This window comes from Rhinopithecus bieti, unplaced genomic scaffold (assembly GCF_001698545.2).
Source record: "Rhinopithecus bieti isolate Rb0 unplaced genomic scaffold, ASM169854v2 scaffold_22436, whole genome shotgun sequence".
Lineage (NCBI taxonomy): Eukaryota > Metazoa > Chordata > Mammalia > Primates > Cercopithecidae > Rhinopithecus > Rhinopithecus bieti.
Genome location: NW_016810644.1, coordinates 515018 through 532310, shown reverse-complemented (window position 1 = coordinate 532310; position 17293 = coordinate 515018). Strand labels below are relative to the sequence as shown.

General features: G+C 56.6%; 1 protein-coding gene across 1 annotated transcript; it reads left to right on the top strand.

The window, feature by feature from the left end:
* The first annotated feature begins 54 nt into the window (after positions 1–54).
* On the top strand, positions 55–15810 carry SSC5D (scavenger receptor cysteine rich family member with 5 domains). The gene is given in 14 exon segments (XM_017892584.1): positions 55–217; positions 767–793; positions 1116–1424; positions 1645–1758; positions 2001–2111; positions 2448–2756; positions 5280–5597; positions 6285–6458; positions 9560–9877; positions 11512–12108; positions 12186–12500; positions 12706–12873; positions 15718–15731; positions 15733–15810. Coding segments are annotated over 14 exon segments (2862 nt in total). The 5' UTR covers positions 55–192; the 3' UTR covers positions 15796–15810.
* The last annotated feature ends 1483 nt before the right edge of the window (positions 15811–17293 follow it).

The following is a 17293-nucleotide window of genomic DNA, read 5'->3' as shown; positions in this document are numbered from 1 at the left end:
CCCCCCCGTCCCCTGCCGCCTCCCTGCAGCCTCTTTCTTTCTCCTGGCAAAGCGTCCAGCCCTGCCTGCTTCTCCTCGGGCCTGGGCGCCTCCGGCAGGCGCTTCCCTCCCTCCCTCTCTCCCCAGTTGCCTCCTCCTCTTCTCTCCCGCTCTCCTTCCCCTTTCACCCCATCCCCTGCCCTGGCTGCAACCATGAGGGTCTTGGCCTGCCTCCTTGGTGAGTGATCCGTTCTCCTTGGGGACTCAGGGGGCCTAGGCCCCCACCTCTGACCCCTTAGCTTATCCAGTTTAGGGTTTCAAACTTCCGGGCCTGGTCCCTGGTGCTCCTGCACACCCTGACATCCCTTCTAAGGATCCCTGCCTGATCTGCTCAGCTTTCTGCGAGCCCAGAAGCCCAAGGGACCTGCCCCCTGCCCGTCCCCCAGCCCTGAGCCTGCAGGGGATATCCCAGACATCTGACCTTTAGCCAAGCCCATGTGAGAGTACCAAAGCCGTGGTCCCCAGCCCTGACTTCAGGGGCCAGGCATCTGCAGCCCCACCCGCCTCAGAGACCTGTGCCTCAGCCAGCCCCTCTGTCCAGAGTCCTGCCTCCCAGCAATGGGGTTTCTGGTTCAGAGGTATGAGGACTCTGTGTGTGTGCGTGCGTGTGTGTGTGTGTGTGTGTGTGTGTGTGTGTTGGGGTATTCAAGATGAGGGGCCTGCGCTGGAGAAAGGGCCACCCCCCGCCTGCCCCTCACTCTGCCCCACCCTCTGCCCTCCCTTCCAGCGGCACTGGTGGGGATCCAGGCTGTTGGTAAGTGCCCAGACTCCTCCCATCTCCCCCCTCCACCCAGCGCCAGGACTCCCCCTTCTGCCCGTCCAGGCCTGGCCTCACCCCCACTGGATGCCGGGCCCACCTGAATTCCACTGTGACCTTGGCCCCTGCTCTGCCCTGGGATCCCCCAAGTGTCTGGCCGCATCTCTCTGAGCACCCAGGAGTCTGGACCCAGGGGCCAGTGAGCAGGGCCACTGGCCTAACGACAGTACCTGCAGGATGGCCCCCTGCCCCCAGTCACCCTGGCCCTGGGACCCCAAGGATGCCCCTCCCCAGTCACAGTCCTTCCTCCAACCCTCAGAGCGCCTGCGCCTGGCCGATGGCCCCCATGGGTGCGCTGGCCGCCTGGAGGTCTGGCATGGCGGGCGCTGGGGCACCGTGTGTGATGACGGCTGGGACCTGCGTGATGCCGCTGTGGCCTGCCGGGAACTGGGCTGTGGAGGGGCGCTGGCCGCCCCCGGAGGCGCCTTCTTCGGGGAGGGGGCAGGGCCTGTGTGGCTCAGCGAGCTGGCTTGCCGGGGCAACGAAGGGCAGCTGGGCCTCTGCCACCACCGGGGCTGGAAGGCCCACATCTGCTCCCACGAGGAGGACGCGGGCGTCGTCTGCGCAGGTGAGGACACCCTGGCTGCTCCTTCAGGGGGAGTTCCTTTGGAGATGACCCAGGAATCCCAAGTCCTTAGCCCCAGAAAGTCTGAGTGTGCAGCAGTCCAGAGACACTCAACCTCCCATCCCCTCCAAAGCCAGGTGTCTCAGTCCCTCTTCCAGGGACCCAAGTGACCTGGATTCCCCTACTCTTCTCATAGCTTCCGTCCCCGCCTCCCCCGCCGCAGGTCAGCGTGTGGCTAACTCCAGGGACGATTCAACGTCTCCCCTGGATGGGGCTCCCTGGCCAGGGCTGTCGGTGGAGCTGAGCCCCAGCACGGAGGAGCCCCTGGTGACACATGGTGAGCCCAGGGGACTGCCCTGCCCACCCCCACCCAGTACGCCCTCCTGCTCCCGCCGAGGGGAGAGGGACCTCTGCACTAAGAACTCCCAGGGGACACACTGCCCGCCTCTCCGCCCCACCCCATCTCCTTCAGAGCCCAGGGAGTCCTCCATCACTTCAGACCCTCCGAGACAGAGGCCTGGCCCCCAGATGGGAGGATGAGGGGCTCAGCTCCTGACCCCTGGCTGTCTCCCCTCCCAGTCCCCCGCCTAGCTGGGAACCCCCAGAATGCCTCCCGGAAGAAGAGCCCACGGCCCAAGCAGGCCAAGTCCACCCGGGCTCCTCTGCTGACAACTGGAGCCCCCCGCCAAGGTAAGCTCCCTGCAGGCTCCCCCGACCCCAAGCCTGGATGCTGTGAAGCCCAGGGCCCAGACAAACGGAGGACCTGCGGGTGCCCTCTCCTTAGCCGGGATCCTGGAAGGATCCCAGTGTTCACCGCGTCCCTCCCCTGGAGATTTAGATGGCCCTGTCAGGAGGCCCAGGTGTTCTGGCCCACTCAGGTCGTGGACTCATCTCTTAACGGGCTGCTGACGGGCAGATCTCAGGCCACCACTCCCTCAGGCCTGTTTTCCCTGGGTGGAAATCGAGGAAGGGGTGTTTGAATCATTTCTCATTGGCCGCACCGTCCCCTCCCTGCTCACCCCACAGAGCGGCTGCGCCTGGTCTCTGGCCCCCACAGGTGCGCTGGCCGCCTGGAGGTCTGGCACGGCGGGCGCTGGGGCACCGTGTGTGATGACGGCTGGGACCTGCGTGACGCTGCTGTGGCCTGCCGGGAACTGGGCTGTGGGGGGGCGCTGGCTGCCCCCGGGGGTGCCAGATTCGGGCCTGGTGCAGGGCCCGTGTGGATGGACGATGTGGGCTGTGGAGGAGGAGAACAGGCCCTCCGAGACTGCCCCCGAAGCCCCTGGGGCCGGAGCAACTGTGACCACAGCGAGGATGCTGGGCTGGTCTGCACTGGTACGTCGGGGCTGGGGCCTAGCCCCCTCCCACCTTCCTCAGACCCCGGCTCCCTCTCCCCACTCCAGGAAGCTGCAGAGGGCCTGCTCCCAGCTCTGCCTCCTGCCCGCCTGCTCTCTGCAGGTCCAGCGCCCACTCGCCACGCTCTCCAGCCCCTCCTTCTGCAGCTCCTGCTGTTCTCCTTGCCAGGAACGGGAGGAGAAGGCTTGAGGCTTGGGCTAGCGCTCACCCCTGTCCCGGGCCCTAGGCCAGTTGACAGTTTGTTTAAGCCTCAGTTTTCCTGAAGGAGCGATGGAGCTAAGAATGCCTGCCTCAGGCTCGAGCCAAGTCCTGGAATGCAAGAAGCCCTGCCTGCCCTCTGCCACTGGGCTGGCCACAGCAGGGGACCCTCTCGGAGAGCCCTTGTCTCTGTGGTCAACCTCTGCTCCTCCCCCGTCCTCAAGGGAGCTGGTGGGAAGGAGGGAGGGAGGGCGGTGACTTGGGGGCATGGAGGGAGACTGAGGCAGGGTGGGGACACCCACGGGTGAGCCTCTACCTCCCCTCATACACGCCCCCTCAGCACAGGGTCTAGCTGTCTCCCAGGGGTCCCTCCCCGTTCCTGTCCCCCTTGGAGGTGGGATAGAACCCAGCAAACGGCTGTTGGCGGGGTGTTAGGTGAGAGCTCAGGGGCTCCCTCCCTCCTCTCCTCCCTTCTTCCCTCTCTTTCCCTTTCTCTTTCCTTTCTTTCCTTCCACAAATCTTTACACAGCACCATGGCAGGGCCTGGAAACCACAGGAGAGAGGCCAGTCCCCACCCTGCTGGACTTTGCGGTCCATTGACTGTAGGAGGCCGGCAGGCGGAGGGCACCCACCTGGCGTTTCATCAGCGCTGGGCGGGGGGAAGCACAGGGGCTGCAGGCAAAGCTGGGTGCCTGCCCAGGAGGGGTGGGAAACGCTGACGTCAGTGGGTGTCCATGGGGAAGAGAAGAGAGAAGGAGGCTGACTCAAGTCCCTTCTGTGTGCTGGGCCCTGCGCTGTGCACGTTACCTGGGGCCACTCTGAGCTTCCGGCAGCCCCAACGGGGTGGATTCTCATCCCTCTCTTCACAGATGTGGGGCCCAGGCTCAGAGTGGTGATGTAAATGGCCCAAGACCCACGTGCCTAGCAAGCCCCAGCCCCAGCCGCTGACCCTTCTGGGTCTGTATAGACCCACGGCCCACGCCTCTCCCACCGCACACTCGGCCGTAGGGACGTGGTGGGGATGGAGACCAGGACGCGGAGGTCAGAGTGGGAGTGAGGGGCAGAGAAGGCTTGTGTGGGGTGGGGGTGGTGCCTTCGTGTACAAGCTGTGGGGGCAGAAGTGGAACCTTCAGGGCAGAGTTCATTGGAGGGAAGTTAAGGCTCCAGAGACGAGAGGGTGAAGGTGCCAAGAGAGGAAACGAAGGAACTAAGGCGCCGGGTGAAGCTGGGAGCTTCGCCAGCATCTGATTTAATTCTCATGGCAACCCCGCGAGGGAGACGCTCCCCTTCCCTGTCTGCAGATGAGGAAAAGCAGACAGGTGTGTTAGAACCCTCCCTAGTTCTGTGCTCTTCTCTAGAACAGTGACTGGGGCGATTCCACACCCCTACGTTGGGGACAGAAAGAGGGACTCCAGAATCCTCTATTAGACGCGTCAACTCTTACCTCAACAGAAATGTACCCTAAGAGTCAGGCATGGTTACAGGTTCACACCTGTAACCCACATGCTTTGGGAGGATTTCTTGAGGCCAGGAGTTCAAGACCAGTCTGGGCAACACAGTGAAACTCTTTCCCTACTATATATATAAATAAAATAGCAGGGCATGGTGGCACATGCCTGTGGTCCCAGCTACTTGGGAGAGGCTGAGGCGGGGAGGATCACTTGAGTCCAGGAGGTTGAGGCTGCAGTGAGCCAAGATTGCACCATTGCACTCCAGCCTGGGTGACACAGATCCCCTCCCCTCAAAAATAAAAAAATGAAATGTACCTTATGCACCCCAAGGCCAGCAAGAGGTTAGTATCTAGACTAGTGGCTCTCAGCTGGCGATGGAGTGAAAGCTTTCTCATCCTCTTCCTCCCCAAAGGACATGAGGCAATGTCTGGAGACGTTTTTGGTTGTCACAGTTAGGGGAGGGGTTGCTACTGGCATGTGGTGGGTAGAGGATGCAGCACAGGACAGTCCCCATGATAAAGGAGGATGCCCAGTGCCAGTGGTGCTGAGACTTGGAAATCCCGCTCTCTAGGATCTGGGGGGCCAGGCATGGGAGGTGGATCCAGGGGACCAGAGCCAGAGCTCCCAGCATTCCCAACCCCCACCACCCCGAGGCAAGGGACATGGGGTATGCGCTGGAGCTGGACTCCGGGCCAATGACTTCCTGTCTTGGAATCTTTTCCTCACTTGGATAGTGAAAATGGAATATTTGCTCCCCAGAGTCATCTTGGGGTTGCAGCCTGCTCGAGCATAACTTAGTCCCGGCTCATCCACCCTTGTTTCCTGGCCCTGTGTTCCCTCTCCCACTATCCAGGCCCAGCACCTCGGCTGCGCCTGGCCGATGGCCCCCACGGGTGCGCTGGTCGCCTGGAGGTCTGGCACGGGGGGCGCTGGGGGTCGGTGTGTGATGACGCCTGGGACCTGCGAGACGCTGCTGTGGCCTGCCGGGAGCTGGGCTGCGGGGGGGCGCTGGCCGCCCCCGGGGGTGCCTTCTTCGGGGAGGGGTCTGGACCCATCGTCCTGGACGACCTTCGGTGTCGGGGAAACGAGACGGCCTTACGATTCTGCCCAGCTCGGCCCTGGGGCCAGCATGACTGTCACCACCGCGAGGACGCTGGGGCCGTGTGTGACGGTGAGGGGGCTATGGAGGAGGACTGGGAGGTGGGCGTGGTGGTGCTTGGAGCAGAGGGACAAGACGGGGGGGTCCCTACACGCCCTTCCTGCCCTCTGTCCGGACTTTCCATTCCCCCATCTTCTTCCACTCTGAATCCTCACCCTGCGTCAGTGGTTCTCAGCTGGGGGTGGCTTTGCCCCCCAAGGGGACATTGGACAGTGTTGGAAACATTTTTGGTCACAGCTGGGGGTGGGGGTGCTCCTGGCATCCAAGGGTTGGAGGCCAGGGGTGTTGCTCAACATCCTGCAGTGCACAGGACGCCCCCACAGCCGAGAACAATCCAGCCCCAAATGGAAACAGAGCTGAGGATGAACCTCAGCCCTGTGACAGCCCTGGCTGGCCCTGCCTCCTGGCTCCTGGTGGAAGTCAGCCTTCTCCTCTGCATAAAGTCACCTCCCGCTTCTCTGTCACCCCTAAGCTACCATGCCCTCTGCTCTCTCTGCTCTCTTGCCCCCCATTCACACCCCCTCTCCCCAGGTCAGGGACGTGGAAAGCGTGGGCTGTGTCTAGGGAGGAGGTTCGGCAGGAAGAGATCTCCGCGTGCAGCTGAGAGGACTGAGGAAGGATGATGCGGGAGGTGGGGATGCCAGCTCCAGCTCCCGGATGGGGCGTGTGGGTGGCAATCACTCATCCCCTGCTCCACAGGCATGCCCCTGGGCTATGTCCCTCCCACGGCCCCCACCGACAGCAACAACTCTACGCCCAGGGAGGCTGCCTCCAGGCCCCCGTCCACCATGACGAGCCAGGCTCCAGGGACGGCAGGCGTTTCAACTCCTCCAGCCTCCCCTACTGTCCTTTGGGAGCCTGGACCGGAAGCCGGTGAGTCCCTCCATGCTCCCCAAGAAAGCAAGGTCCTTCCTTCTGTTTCCTTCCCTCAGCTCTGAGACTGTCTCATGGGGGGCCTCTCGCAAAGAGAAAGGTGGAGAAGAGGAGCACAGAGGCCTCGCCCAGGACATTGAGCTGGGTTCAATGCTCTGCTGTCACGTCTGGAAGCGTGTGATAATTTTTGAACAAGGGGTCCTGACTTTCATCATTTACTGAGCCCCCAAAATTCTGTAACCAGTCCTGGATAAGAGAAAGGATGGTGGGCTGAGAGTCTGCTCTATTCCTGAGCTGCACGGTGTGGCTGTAGGATCCATCATGGGGTACTCGGGTCAGCTTCAAGGAACAGCCCTGCTCAAACATTACCTTTACTTTCCAGAGTCTCTAGTTTTTTAGCAAATATGATCAATTGTTCTGCCTGCCTCCTTTCCACCAGTTTTTATTTTGTTTTGTTTTGTTTTCTTTTTTTGAGACAGGATTTCATTCTGTCACTTAGGCTGGAGTGCAGTGACGTGATCATGGCTCACTGAAGCCTCAACCTGCAGGCTCAAGTGATCCTCCCACCTCAGCTTCCTGAGTAGCTGGGACTACTAATTTTTTGTATTTTTTGCAGAGATGGGGTTTTGCCATGTTGCCCAGGCTGGTCTCGAACTCCTGAGCTCAAACCGTCTGCCCACCTCGGCCTCCCGAAGTGCTGGGATTGGAGGCGTGAGCCACCGCGCCTGGCCTCTTTCATGAGTTTTGAAAGGATTGTTGTTTTAAAATATAGGTGTTATTATTACCCAGGTGTGGTGAGGCCAGGAGATCAGGAGATGACAGCCACTAAAAAGATTGTGACTCACGGTTCTTGAAAGGACAGCGTGCACACGGGGCCACACAGGGAAGCCCCAGGGCCAGGCAGGAGGTAGAGGAAGTGAGAGGGAGGCATGGCAGGAATCTTTATCTATATATTTATTTAGAGACAGGGTCTCACTTGGTTGCCCAGGCTGGAGTGCAGTGGTGTAGTCACAGCTCCCTGCAGCCTCAAACGCCTGGGCTCAAGTGATCCTCCCACCTCCGCCTCCTGGGTAACTAAGACTACAGCTGCATGCCGCCGTGCCCAGGTAAGTTTTTTTTTCTGTAGAGACAGGTCCTCACTATTGTCCAGGTTGGTCTCAAATTCCTGGCCTCAAGTGATCCTCCTGTCTTGGTCTCCCTAAGTGCTGGGATTATAGGCGTGAGCCACCATGCCCGGCCAGGTGCAGGGGTCTTTCTTGTGTTTTTTGCAGGAAGGAGTAGGTGAGACAGGGTAAGCAGGCTTAGAATTGGCTGTTTTGAAGAATTTCAGCGGGGGGTGGGGGTGGCTCAGAAGGGTTGTCCTCAGTCGGCTGGTACTTGGCCCTGGGGCAGTGAGGACAGGTGCAGAGTGGCCCAGGGTGTGAGAGCCCAGTGGAGAGGGTGGTTTGCACACAGAAGGCATGCTCAAGCCGTTTACCATCTCTAGGAATTAGCTAACCCTGGGAGGGGCAGTCCCTCAGGATCAGGAATGCTCCAAGATGTCAAAGCATCAGAAATACAGAAAATAAGAAGGCGTGGTTAACACAGCTGTCTCCTCAAGATGGGAAAAGGCCGAACAAAAGCAGCAACTTGTTTTCACCATGGTCACCATTCCCAGAGGCCTCTTTCCCCTTTTCCTGAGTAATAACGTCATCTAACACTGATGGAGCATGCGCTGGCTCCTGGTCACTGATGCTGTTCCCAGTTCTCTCCATGTCTCAGTCCAGGTGATGCTTGCAGCCACTGTGGTGTGGGTATTGACAGGTCTTCATGTTACAGATGAGGCAGCGCAGCTGAGAAATGGGAGAGCCAGGATTCAAGCAAAAACACTTGTTCCAGGGCTCACGTTCTTTTAAAAAAATTGTGATAAAACATACATGACATAAAATTTACCATTTTTACCAGCCTCTTTTTTTTAAAAAAAAAAAAACAAAACAAAACAAAAAAAACAGGGTCTCGCTCTGTCACCAAGGCTCGAGTGCAGTGGCTGCTCACTGCAACCTCCGCCTCCCAGGTTCAAGCGATTCTCCTGCCTCAGCCTCCTGAGTAGCTGGGATTACAGGCGTGAGCCACCGCGCCTGGCCCATGCCTGGCTAATTTTTGTATTTTTAGTAGAGACAGCGTTTCTCCATGTTGGCCAGGCTGGTCTCGAGCTCCTGATCTCAGGTGATCTGCCCGCCTCAGCCTCCCACAGTGCTGGAATTACAGACTTGAGCCACTGTGCCTGGCCTGCTGCTCCCTGTCTTTTAAAGGACTTCCTCTGAGAAGGCTTCTCCAGCTTCCTCAGGCAGAATTTTTCTCACCTTCTCCTCGTTGTGTGTCTGCCTTGCCTTTTGGTACTTCCACTACTCCCTTTAGCTCGCTGAGTTGTGATGAAGTGTGCGCATGCCACCTTCTCTAAAGACCGAGAGTTTTTCAAAGCAGAGGCTGTGCCTGACTCAAACAACAACAAAACACCTTATTATCCCTGGTGGTCTAGTTGTTAGGAAAATAAAATCTAAAAAAGAAGAAAAAAAACCCCTTATTAAACCAATAATAATGAGAGAAAATTAAGGGTGGTGAACAATTGCAGGGAAAAAGACTTTTATTTTAATTGAGGTGAAATTCATGTAATATAAAGTTAACCAGTTTAAGTATACAACTCAAGTGGTATTTATACATTCAAAATGTTGTGCAACCACTACGATTTGGCTACTGTGAATGGTGCTGCTGTGAACATTCACATACCGGCGTCTGTCTGAATACCTGTTTTCAGTTTATTTTGGGTATATCCCTACTATAGACTTTCTAGATTATATGGTAATTCGACGTGTAGCTTTTTGAGGATCCTCCAAACTCTGCCTGGCTCATTATCCCTCGTGCCTAATGCAGAAAATGGCACAAAAAAGGCTTCATTAAATACTTGCTGCCTGGAGGAAAGGATGGTTGAATGGAGGGGAGGCCTAGATGGATGAACGGATGGATGCATGGAAAGGAAGATGGAGGGAGAGAAAGGTAGATGAAGAGTCAGGAGGCTGGGCGGCTTCCCTGACTCTGAATTCTTTGGGTCTCTTCTACCCCAGGGTCCCCCCAGCTGCGCCTAGTGGCTGGGCCCAGCAAGTGCTCAGGTCGACTGGAGGTGTGGCATGACCAGCGCTGGGGGACCGTGTGTGACGATAGCTGGGACATGCGGGACTCAGCCGTGGTCTGCCGGGAGCTGGGCTGTGGTGGACCTCGGCAGCCAGACCCTGCTGCTGGCCGCTTTGGCTGGGGTGCGGGTCCCATCTGGCTAGATGATGTGGCCTGTGTGGGGACCGAGGCTTTGCTGTCTGACTGCCCTGCTGCTCCCTGGGGAAAGCACAACTGCGCTCACAATGAGGATGTTGGGGTCACCTGCACTGGTAAGGAGGCCCTAGCTATCTGTTGACTCCAGGAGGGCTTCCTGGAGGGGGAACAGTAACTAACATGGGCACTAACATTGATTGAGCACTTCCTAAGCCCCAGCCCTGTGCTGGGTGTTTTTGCACATATGACCACATTGAAATCACATAATAAGTCTAAGGTGGTATGTGTTATGCCCATTTTACTGATAAATAAGCTGAGGCACAGAGAGGTTAGGTAACTTGCTCAAGATCACACAGCAACAATTAACTGGCAGACCTGGGATTCCCACTCAGAGAAGCTGCTGCTTCCTCTTCCTTCCAGGAATCAAGGAAATCTCCCACTAAGAAGGGAGCTTTAGCTTTCCTAAGATGAAAGGAAGCAGGCAGGACACTGGGAGATGGAGAGAAGCCAAAGCGAGAGCCAGTTAACATAAATTCAGGCAATGCCTGTTATTACATGGCAGAGGCTGAGCTAGGTGCAGGGTCCTCATGCTGGGCTCATGAATGGAATGAACATAGTCTTGGTCTTTGAATAGCTCACAGCTCATGGAGAGAAAGAAATACTCTAACAAATCATTGCAAACCTGTGTGACTCGTTATACTCTGGGGTCACCAAGACCACTCTCAGAGTCAATAATTTGCTAGAATATCTCATAGAACCAAAGAATCTGTTACACTCAGGGTTATCGTTTATCATAGTGAAAGGATACAGATTAAAATCAGCCAAGGGAAGAGGCGCCTGAGGCAGGGCTCAGGAGAGAGCAGGTGTGAGCTTCCAACTGTCTTGTCCCAGTGGAGTTGTGCCGACAGCACTTCATTATCCCAGCGACGAAGTGGGACAACACACACGAGGAACCGCCAACTAGGGAAGTTCCCCCGAGCCGTGGTGTCCAGAGTGTTCATGGGGGCTTGGCCATGTACATGTGCCATGTACATGGCCATGTACATGACCATAAATCACACTGTTAGCATAGGCGATCCAGCATGGCCCAAGTCCCCCAGGGAAATAATCTCTTATCAGGCAAGGTGTTCCAAAGGCTTCGAAGCCATCTCCCAGGAGCCGGGGAAAGGGCCAAACCTTTCTTTGGGCAAGGTTAATCCTTTACTGCACACGTGTGCTAATCAGAAGGATGGAAGATGGAGTGTGGTGCCTCAAAGGATGGAGGTATCACCTCTGCTGGAAGCTACGGCTCTTCCCTCTGTCCCCATCTTCCTGAGGGCCATGGGGGCACCACAGAAGGATTCTGAGTTCAGGAGTGGCCTGTCGGACCTGGGTACCCCTCTGGTGGTAAGAACTGACAGGGAGGTAGGGAAACCCATCAGAAGGTACAGGAAATGAGGCCCTGACTCAGAGCAGAAGCTGAGGAGATGGAGGGGGGGCGTCAGATGTGAAGGGGTGAGGGGGTCAGTCATGTCCAGATTGTAAATGCCAAGAAGGCAGGGGGTGGTGTCAGGTTGGGCTTACCACAGGCTCCCCAAGGTCTAACATAGTGTGTGGCTCATAGGAGGTGCTCGATAAATATTTGTGACAATAAATGAATGAATGATGAATGAATGGGAACTGGGCAAGTGACTGGAGAGGAGGGGTCTGGGTAGATGATCTTGTCATCATGGCATCTCTGTCTTCTCTTCCTGCCCCACACACCTTCCAGGGCCCCCAGGCCTGGACTCCATCTCAGACCCCTTCAGCTGGAGCTGGATTCCTGGACTGGGGAGAGATCGGGATGCCTGGCTCCCGGGAGAGCTGGCCACCAAACCCTCTGCAAGTGTGACTGCCAGTGTTCTGGAGAAAACAACCACGAAGGCCCCAGGGAAAATGCCTAAGAGTACTAAGAAGTGGGTGACAAAATACACAAAGAGACCAACCACCCAACCTCCACTGACGCCAACCACAAAACACTCCAGGGCCCAAAGCCCCCCAGACCTAACCTCACAGACCACGACAGCCCTGACCACTGAGGCCTCCCGAAGACCCACTGCTGAGTTTACCAGAAGGCCGACCACGGAGGCCCGCCGGAGATGGACCTCTCACACCACCGCCACGCTGACCCCTCAGGCACCCCGAGAACGGACCACTAAGACCATAGCAATGCTGACCACTCAAGGCCCCCAAGAAATGACCTCTGAGGCCACTATCAAGAGAATCCCTCAGGCCTCCCTGGAGCCATCTGCTGAGATACCAGAAGGTTCTCCAGAGTCACCCAAAGACCCAGCCCCCTCTCCCAGTGCTGGCACCACCGGGGAATCAGGTGAGTGGCCATGAGGGGTGTGGGGAGAGAATGGGAGAGGCTGACCCTCCCTCCTAACCTCAGGGCCTTCCACGCAGGCCTGTTCCGGGTTCGTCTGGCCGATGGGCCCAACCGCTGTGCCGGCCGGCTGGAAGTGTGGCATGCCGGACGCTGGGGAACAGTGTGTGATGACAACTGGGACCTGCGGGATGCCACTGTGGCCTGCTGGGAACTGGGCTGTGGAAAGGTCCGGCCCCGAGTAGGCAAAACCCATTACGGCCCTGGGACTGGGCCCATCTGGCTGGATGACATGGGCTGTAAGGGAAGTGAGGCCTCACTGAGCGACTGCCCCTCGGGGGCATGGGGGAAGCACAACTGTGACCACGAGGAAGACGTGGGGCTCACCTGCACTGGTACCAGGGCATGGTGGCGGTGGTTGGTGGGTTATGGGGGGTGGTCAGGAGAATGGAGTCAAGGTGGGGCCAGGTGACCGCACCATGGTAGACTCTAAAGAACTGGGCTTGAGGGGTCTGGAAGATTCCAAAAGGGGAGGGAAGAGCAGCACCAAGGACCTCTGAGAAAGAGGATGGGGTCAACCATTGCCCAATTTCTCCAAAGGCTACACAGACTATGACGATTATCCCCCCTGGACCTGGGACCCCACCTCAACAGAGGACCTGGCCAAGGGGACCACCACAGCACGGGTACCCGGACAGACTCTCCCCTGGGGCACCACCAGGCGCATGGGGATCTCCTCTCCAGCAACATCGCGCCTGCCAGACACAGGTGAGGGGCGTGATTGGGGTGGCCATGGGGGGCCTCCATAAACCTCCATTCGCTTCCCTGCAGGGTTTCCAGAAAGACCCTTCTCAGTGAGCTCGCTGAGGTCTCGGGGCACCCCGGAAAGGTTTTCCTCGGCTCCTGAGACTCTAAACGCATCATCTCCTTGGGCTCAATGGTGACACTTCTCGAGAGCCGAGGACACCATCTGAGAGATCAGGCTAAGCTCAGCAATCCTGAGTCCATGGCCCTCCTGTAAACCACACAATACGAGAGCCTGGGTCCCTCAGTCAAACCCACAACCAAGGGCCACTCTGTCATCACATAATCGTCCCCACCCCAGCTCCCCCAAAGCAAGCGAAACCTTACCCATTCTTGAAGCTCATGCTCTGGTCCGGGTCTGGTATGGCTCAGACAGAGGTGGGGACTCCTGGAGTATAGCTTCTCTCCCTACCCTGGCCATCCCCTCCCTCCGGCCTGCAGAATCAGCTTCCAGGGACACAGCTCCGTCCCCCTCTGCTCTGTGGCCTCTTTTCTTTGCCTGTCTTCCTTGTATCCCCATCTCTCAGGGTCCCTCTGAATCCATCTCTGCTCCTGTTTCTCACTTGCTATTGGTCTCTTTTCTTTCATTATCCATTTCTCACCCTCGTCATCTCTATCTTTGTGTTGCCCAGGATGGAGTGCAGTGGTGTGATCTTGGCTCACTGCAGTCTTGACTGCCTGGGCCCAAGCGATCCTCCCGCCTCAGCCTCCTGAGAATTTGGGACTACAGATGTGTGCCACCACACCGGGCTCATTTTTATTTTTTGTAGAGACAGGTTCACTATGTTGCCCAGGCTGGTCTCAAACTCCTGAGCTCAGACGATCCTCCTGTCCTGCTCTTCCAAAGTTCTGGGCTTATGCTGGCCTTATAGGTGTGAACCACCATGCCTGGCCTCACTCCATTTTCCATGGTCAATTTCTCTATCTTTTCTTCTCTGTGCCAGTCTCTTTTTTCCTTTCATTTTCAATTCTCAGGCTCATCTTTATGCCGTATTTTTTTTCCCATGGTCATTTCTCTTGCTCTCTCTATCACCATCTTTCTCATTTTTTTTTGTTGTCAGTTTCATATTCCCATTTCTTTTTCCCTACGTCTTTCTTTTTCAATTTGTCACCATTATTACCTGTTTCTCACTCCAGTTTTCGTGGTCAGTTTCTCTTTATTTTTTTCTCCCTTGTCCTTCTGTCTTTTTCTTTCATTATCAGTCTCACATTCTCATCATTTCTGTTTCTCACCTAGTTTTTCCTGGTCAATTTATGTCTTTCCCCATCAGGCTTTCTCTTTTCTTTCAGATCTCACCTTTACCACCTCTGTTTCTCGCTCCATTTTTTCATGGTAAATTTCTCTTTTTCTGAGACAGGGTCTTGCTCTGTTGCCCGGGCTGAAGTGCAGTGGTGTGATCTTAGCTCACTGCAGCCTTGAACTCCCAGGCTCAGGTGATCCTCCCACCTCAGCCTCCTGAATAGCTGGGATTACAGATGCACACCACCATGGCTGGCTAATTTTTTTTTTTTTTTTTTTTGAGATGGAGTCTTGCTCTGTTGCTCAGGATGGAGTGCAGTGGCGTGGTCTCAGGTGACTGCAACCTCCGCCTCCCGGGTTCGAGCGATTCTCCTGCCTCAGCCTCCTGAGTAGCTGGGATTACAGGCACTTGCCACCATGCCCGGCTAATTTTTTATATTTTTAGTAGAGACGGGTTTCACCACGTTGGCCAGACTGGTCTCCAACTCCTGACCTCGTGATCCGCCTGCCTCGGCCTCCCAAAGTGCTGAGATTACAGGCGTGAGCCACCACTGCCGGCCTGATTTTTACATTTTTTGTAGAGATGGGTTCTCACTGTGTTGCCCAGACTGGTCTCAAACTCCTGGGCTCAAGTTATCAGCTCGCTGTGGCCTCCCAAAGTGCTGGAATTGCAGGTGGGAGCCCCCGGGCCCAACCTGTTTCTCTATCTTCTGTCCTCTTGTCTTTCACTTTCAGTTCTCCGCTTCGCCACCTGCTTCTCACTCCATTTTTCACGGTCGGGTTTTCCATGATCACCTCACACTCTCATAACCGCCATTTCTCACTGCGTTTCCTCCCCAGGCCCAGGGCTGTGGTATTTTTTCCTTTGTCTCTTACCGTTGTTTTCTCAGTCTCCATCTCCCGTGCTTTCCCGCCAGTCTCTCGCGTGCTGTCTTCTCTCTCCCCGTCGTTTCTCTTACGGTCGGCCCCCTTCCCTCCGTTTCTGTCTCCCGCGGGCTCCTCTGTCCGTTTCTTACCGTCCCTGCCGCCCTCGCCGCTCCCTCACGGGAGGTTTCACTCACCACCTGAGGGACAGCGTTTCTGCCCTCCCTCTGTGGCCGTCGCAGTCGCTGTTTCTCCGTCTTCTCCCTCCATTCCACTCTCCCGTCCTGCACGCCCTCCGGGACTGCCCGGGCTTCTGCCTCTGTCGCCCGCGCCCCGTACCTGTGCCCTCCTGAGAGGCCCAAGCCTCCCGCTGCCGTAGGCGAGTCTCGCCGCAAGCGTGCTTTCCCGCCTTTTTTTTCTGGCGCGCAGCACGCATGCGCACCGCAGTAGGTCCGGGAGTGGAGGGATGGGAGGGGCAGGCGTTTATCTGCCTCGCACCTCATGACGTCACAGGCGCGCTGCGCCTCCTGATTGGCCAGCTGGCGCATCGGCCAGCGGTAACAATAGCTGAGCGAAGGGCAACCAGGCCCCAAGAAGCGGGTCTTGCGGTGGGGAAAGGGAGGGAGGAAGCAGGCCCTGGAGGCGCCTTGACTTGGGGATGAGTGGGCTCCAGTTGTGCGCTAGAGCTATCATTCCGTTTCCAGAGCCAGAAGCTGGAGCTCCGAGAGTTCATGCTCCTCGTTCAGGGACTGCCAGGGTTGCAGCGCCTCCCTAGTCCATAGCGCCCCCTCGTGGTGGAGGCGGGCACGTGCCGGGCACGGCAGCTGCGGAGACAGCCGGTCCGGCCTCGGTACCCCTCCTCCCATAGGGGAGGGAGGCAGCCAGCCAGTGAGCAGAAATAAATGCAGAATTGGCCGGGCGCGGCGGCTCACGCCTGTAATCCCAGCACTTTGGGAGGCCGAGACGGGCGGATCACGAGGTCAGGAGATCGAGACCATCCTGGCTAACACGGTGAAACCCCGTCTCTACTAAAATACAGAAAATTAGCTGGGCGTGGTGGTGGGCGCCTGTAGTCCCAGCTACTCGGGAGGCTGAGGCAGGAGAATGGCGTGAACCCGGGAGGCGGAGCTTGCAGTGAGCCGAGATCGCGCCACTGCACTCCAGCCTGGGCGACGGAGCGAGACTCTGTGTCAAAAAAAAAAAAAAAAAAGAAAGAAAGAAATGCAGAATTACAAACTGCCCCGGGGAAATGAAAAGACAGCCGTGTATACAGCCTTATCAATAGGAAGGCTTGGAGGTGTGTGCGCGGTGGCAGGCAGGCATTCTTAGCTTCAGGAGCAACATAACCTTGAAAAAGTGACTTCGTCTCTTTGAGTCCCTCCTGAGTAGCTGGGACTACAGGCGTCCGCCACCACGCCCGGCTAATTTTTTTGTGTTTTTAATAGAGATGGGGTTTCACCATGTTAGCCAGGATGGTCTCGATCTCCTGACTTCGTGATTTGCCCGCCTCAGCCTCCCAAAGTGCTGGGCTTACAGGCATGAGCCACCGTGCTCGGCCCCCGTTTCTTATTTATATTGAATATTTTATTTTATTTTATTTACTGATTGATTGATTGAGACGGAATCTCACTCTGTCACCCAGGCTGGAGTGCAGTGGCGCGATCTCGGCTGACTGCAACCTCCACCTCCTGGGTTCAAGCGATTCTCCTGCCGCAGCCTCCTGAATAGCTGGGACTACAGGCGTCCGCCACCATGCCTGGCGAATTTTTGTATTTTTAGTAGAGACAGGGTTTCACCATGTTGGCCAGGCTGGTCTCAAACCCCTGACCTCATGATCCACCCGCCTCAGCCTCCCAAAGTGCTGAGGTCACAGGTGTGAGCCACCGTGCCCGGCCACCCATTTCTTTCTCTGGGGGAAAAAAAAGGGCCTCCAGGGTTGTTGGAAAGGCGGAACAAGAGCTCACCTGGTCTGTGCTGGGCATGCATGACTCCAACTGCAGGTCGTAGGAACTGTTGCTACACCTATGTTTCAGATGGAGAAAAAAGTGAGACTCAGAGAAGTTTAACTTAAGAGCCATGATTATAATCTGTTTTAAGTGATTTCACACGTTTTGCTCCTTGGATTGGGAACCATGTATGCTAAAATAGAAGCACGAGTCTGGAGTCCGACTCTCCTACTGGGTTCCAATCATGGTTCCAACCTGGATTAGAACTAGTTGGGTGACCTCAGGCCCCAATTCAATGAGCAGAATGTGTGTGAAATCGTTTAAAACCGCAGAG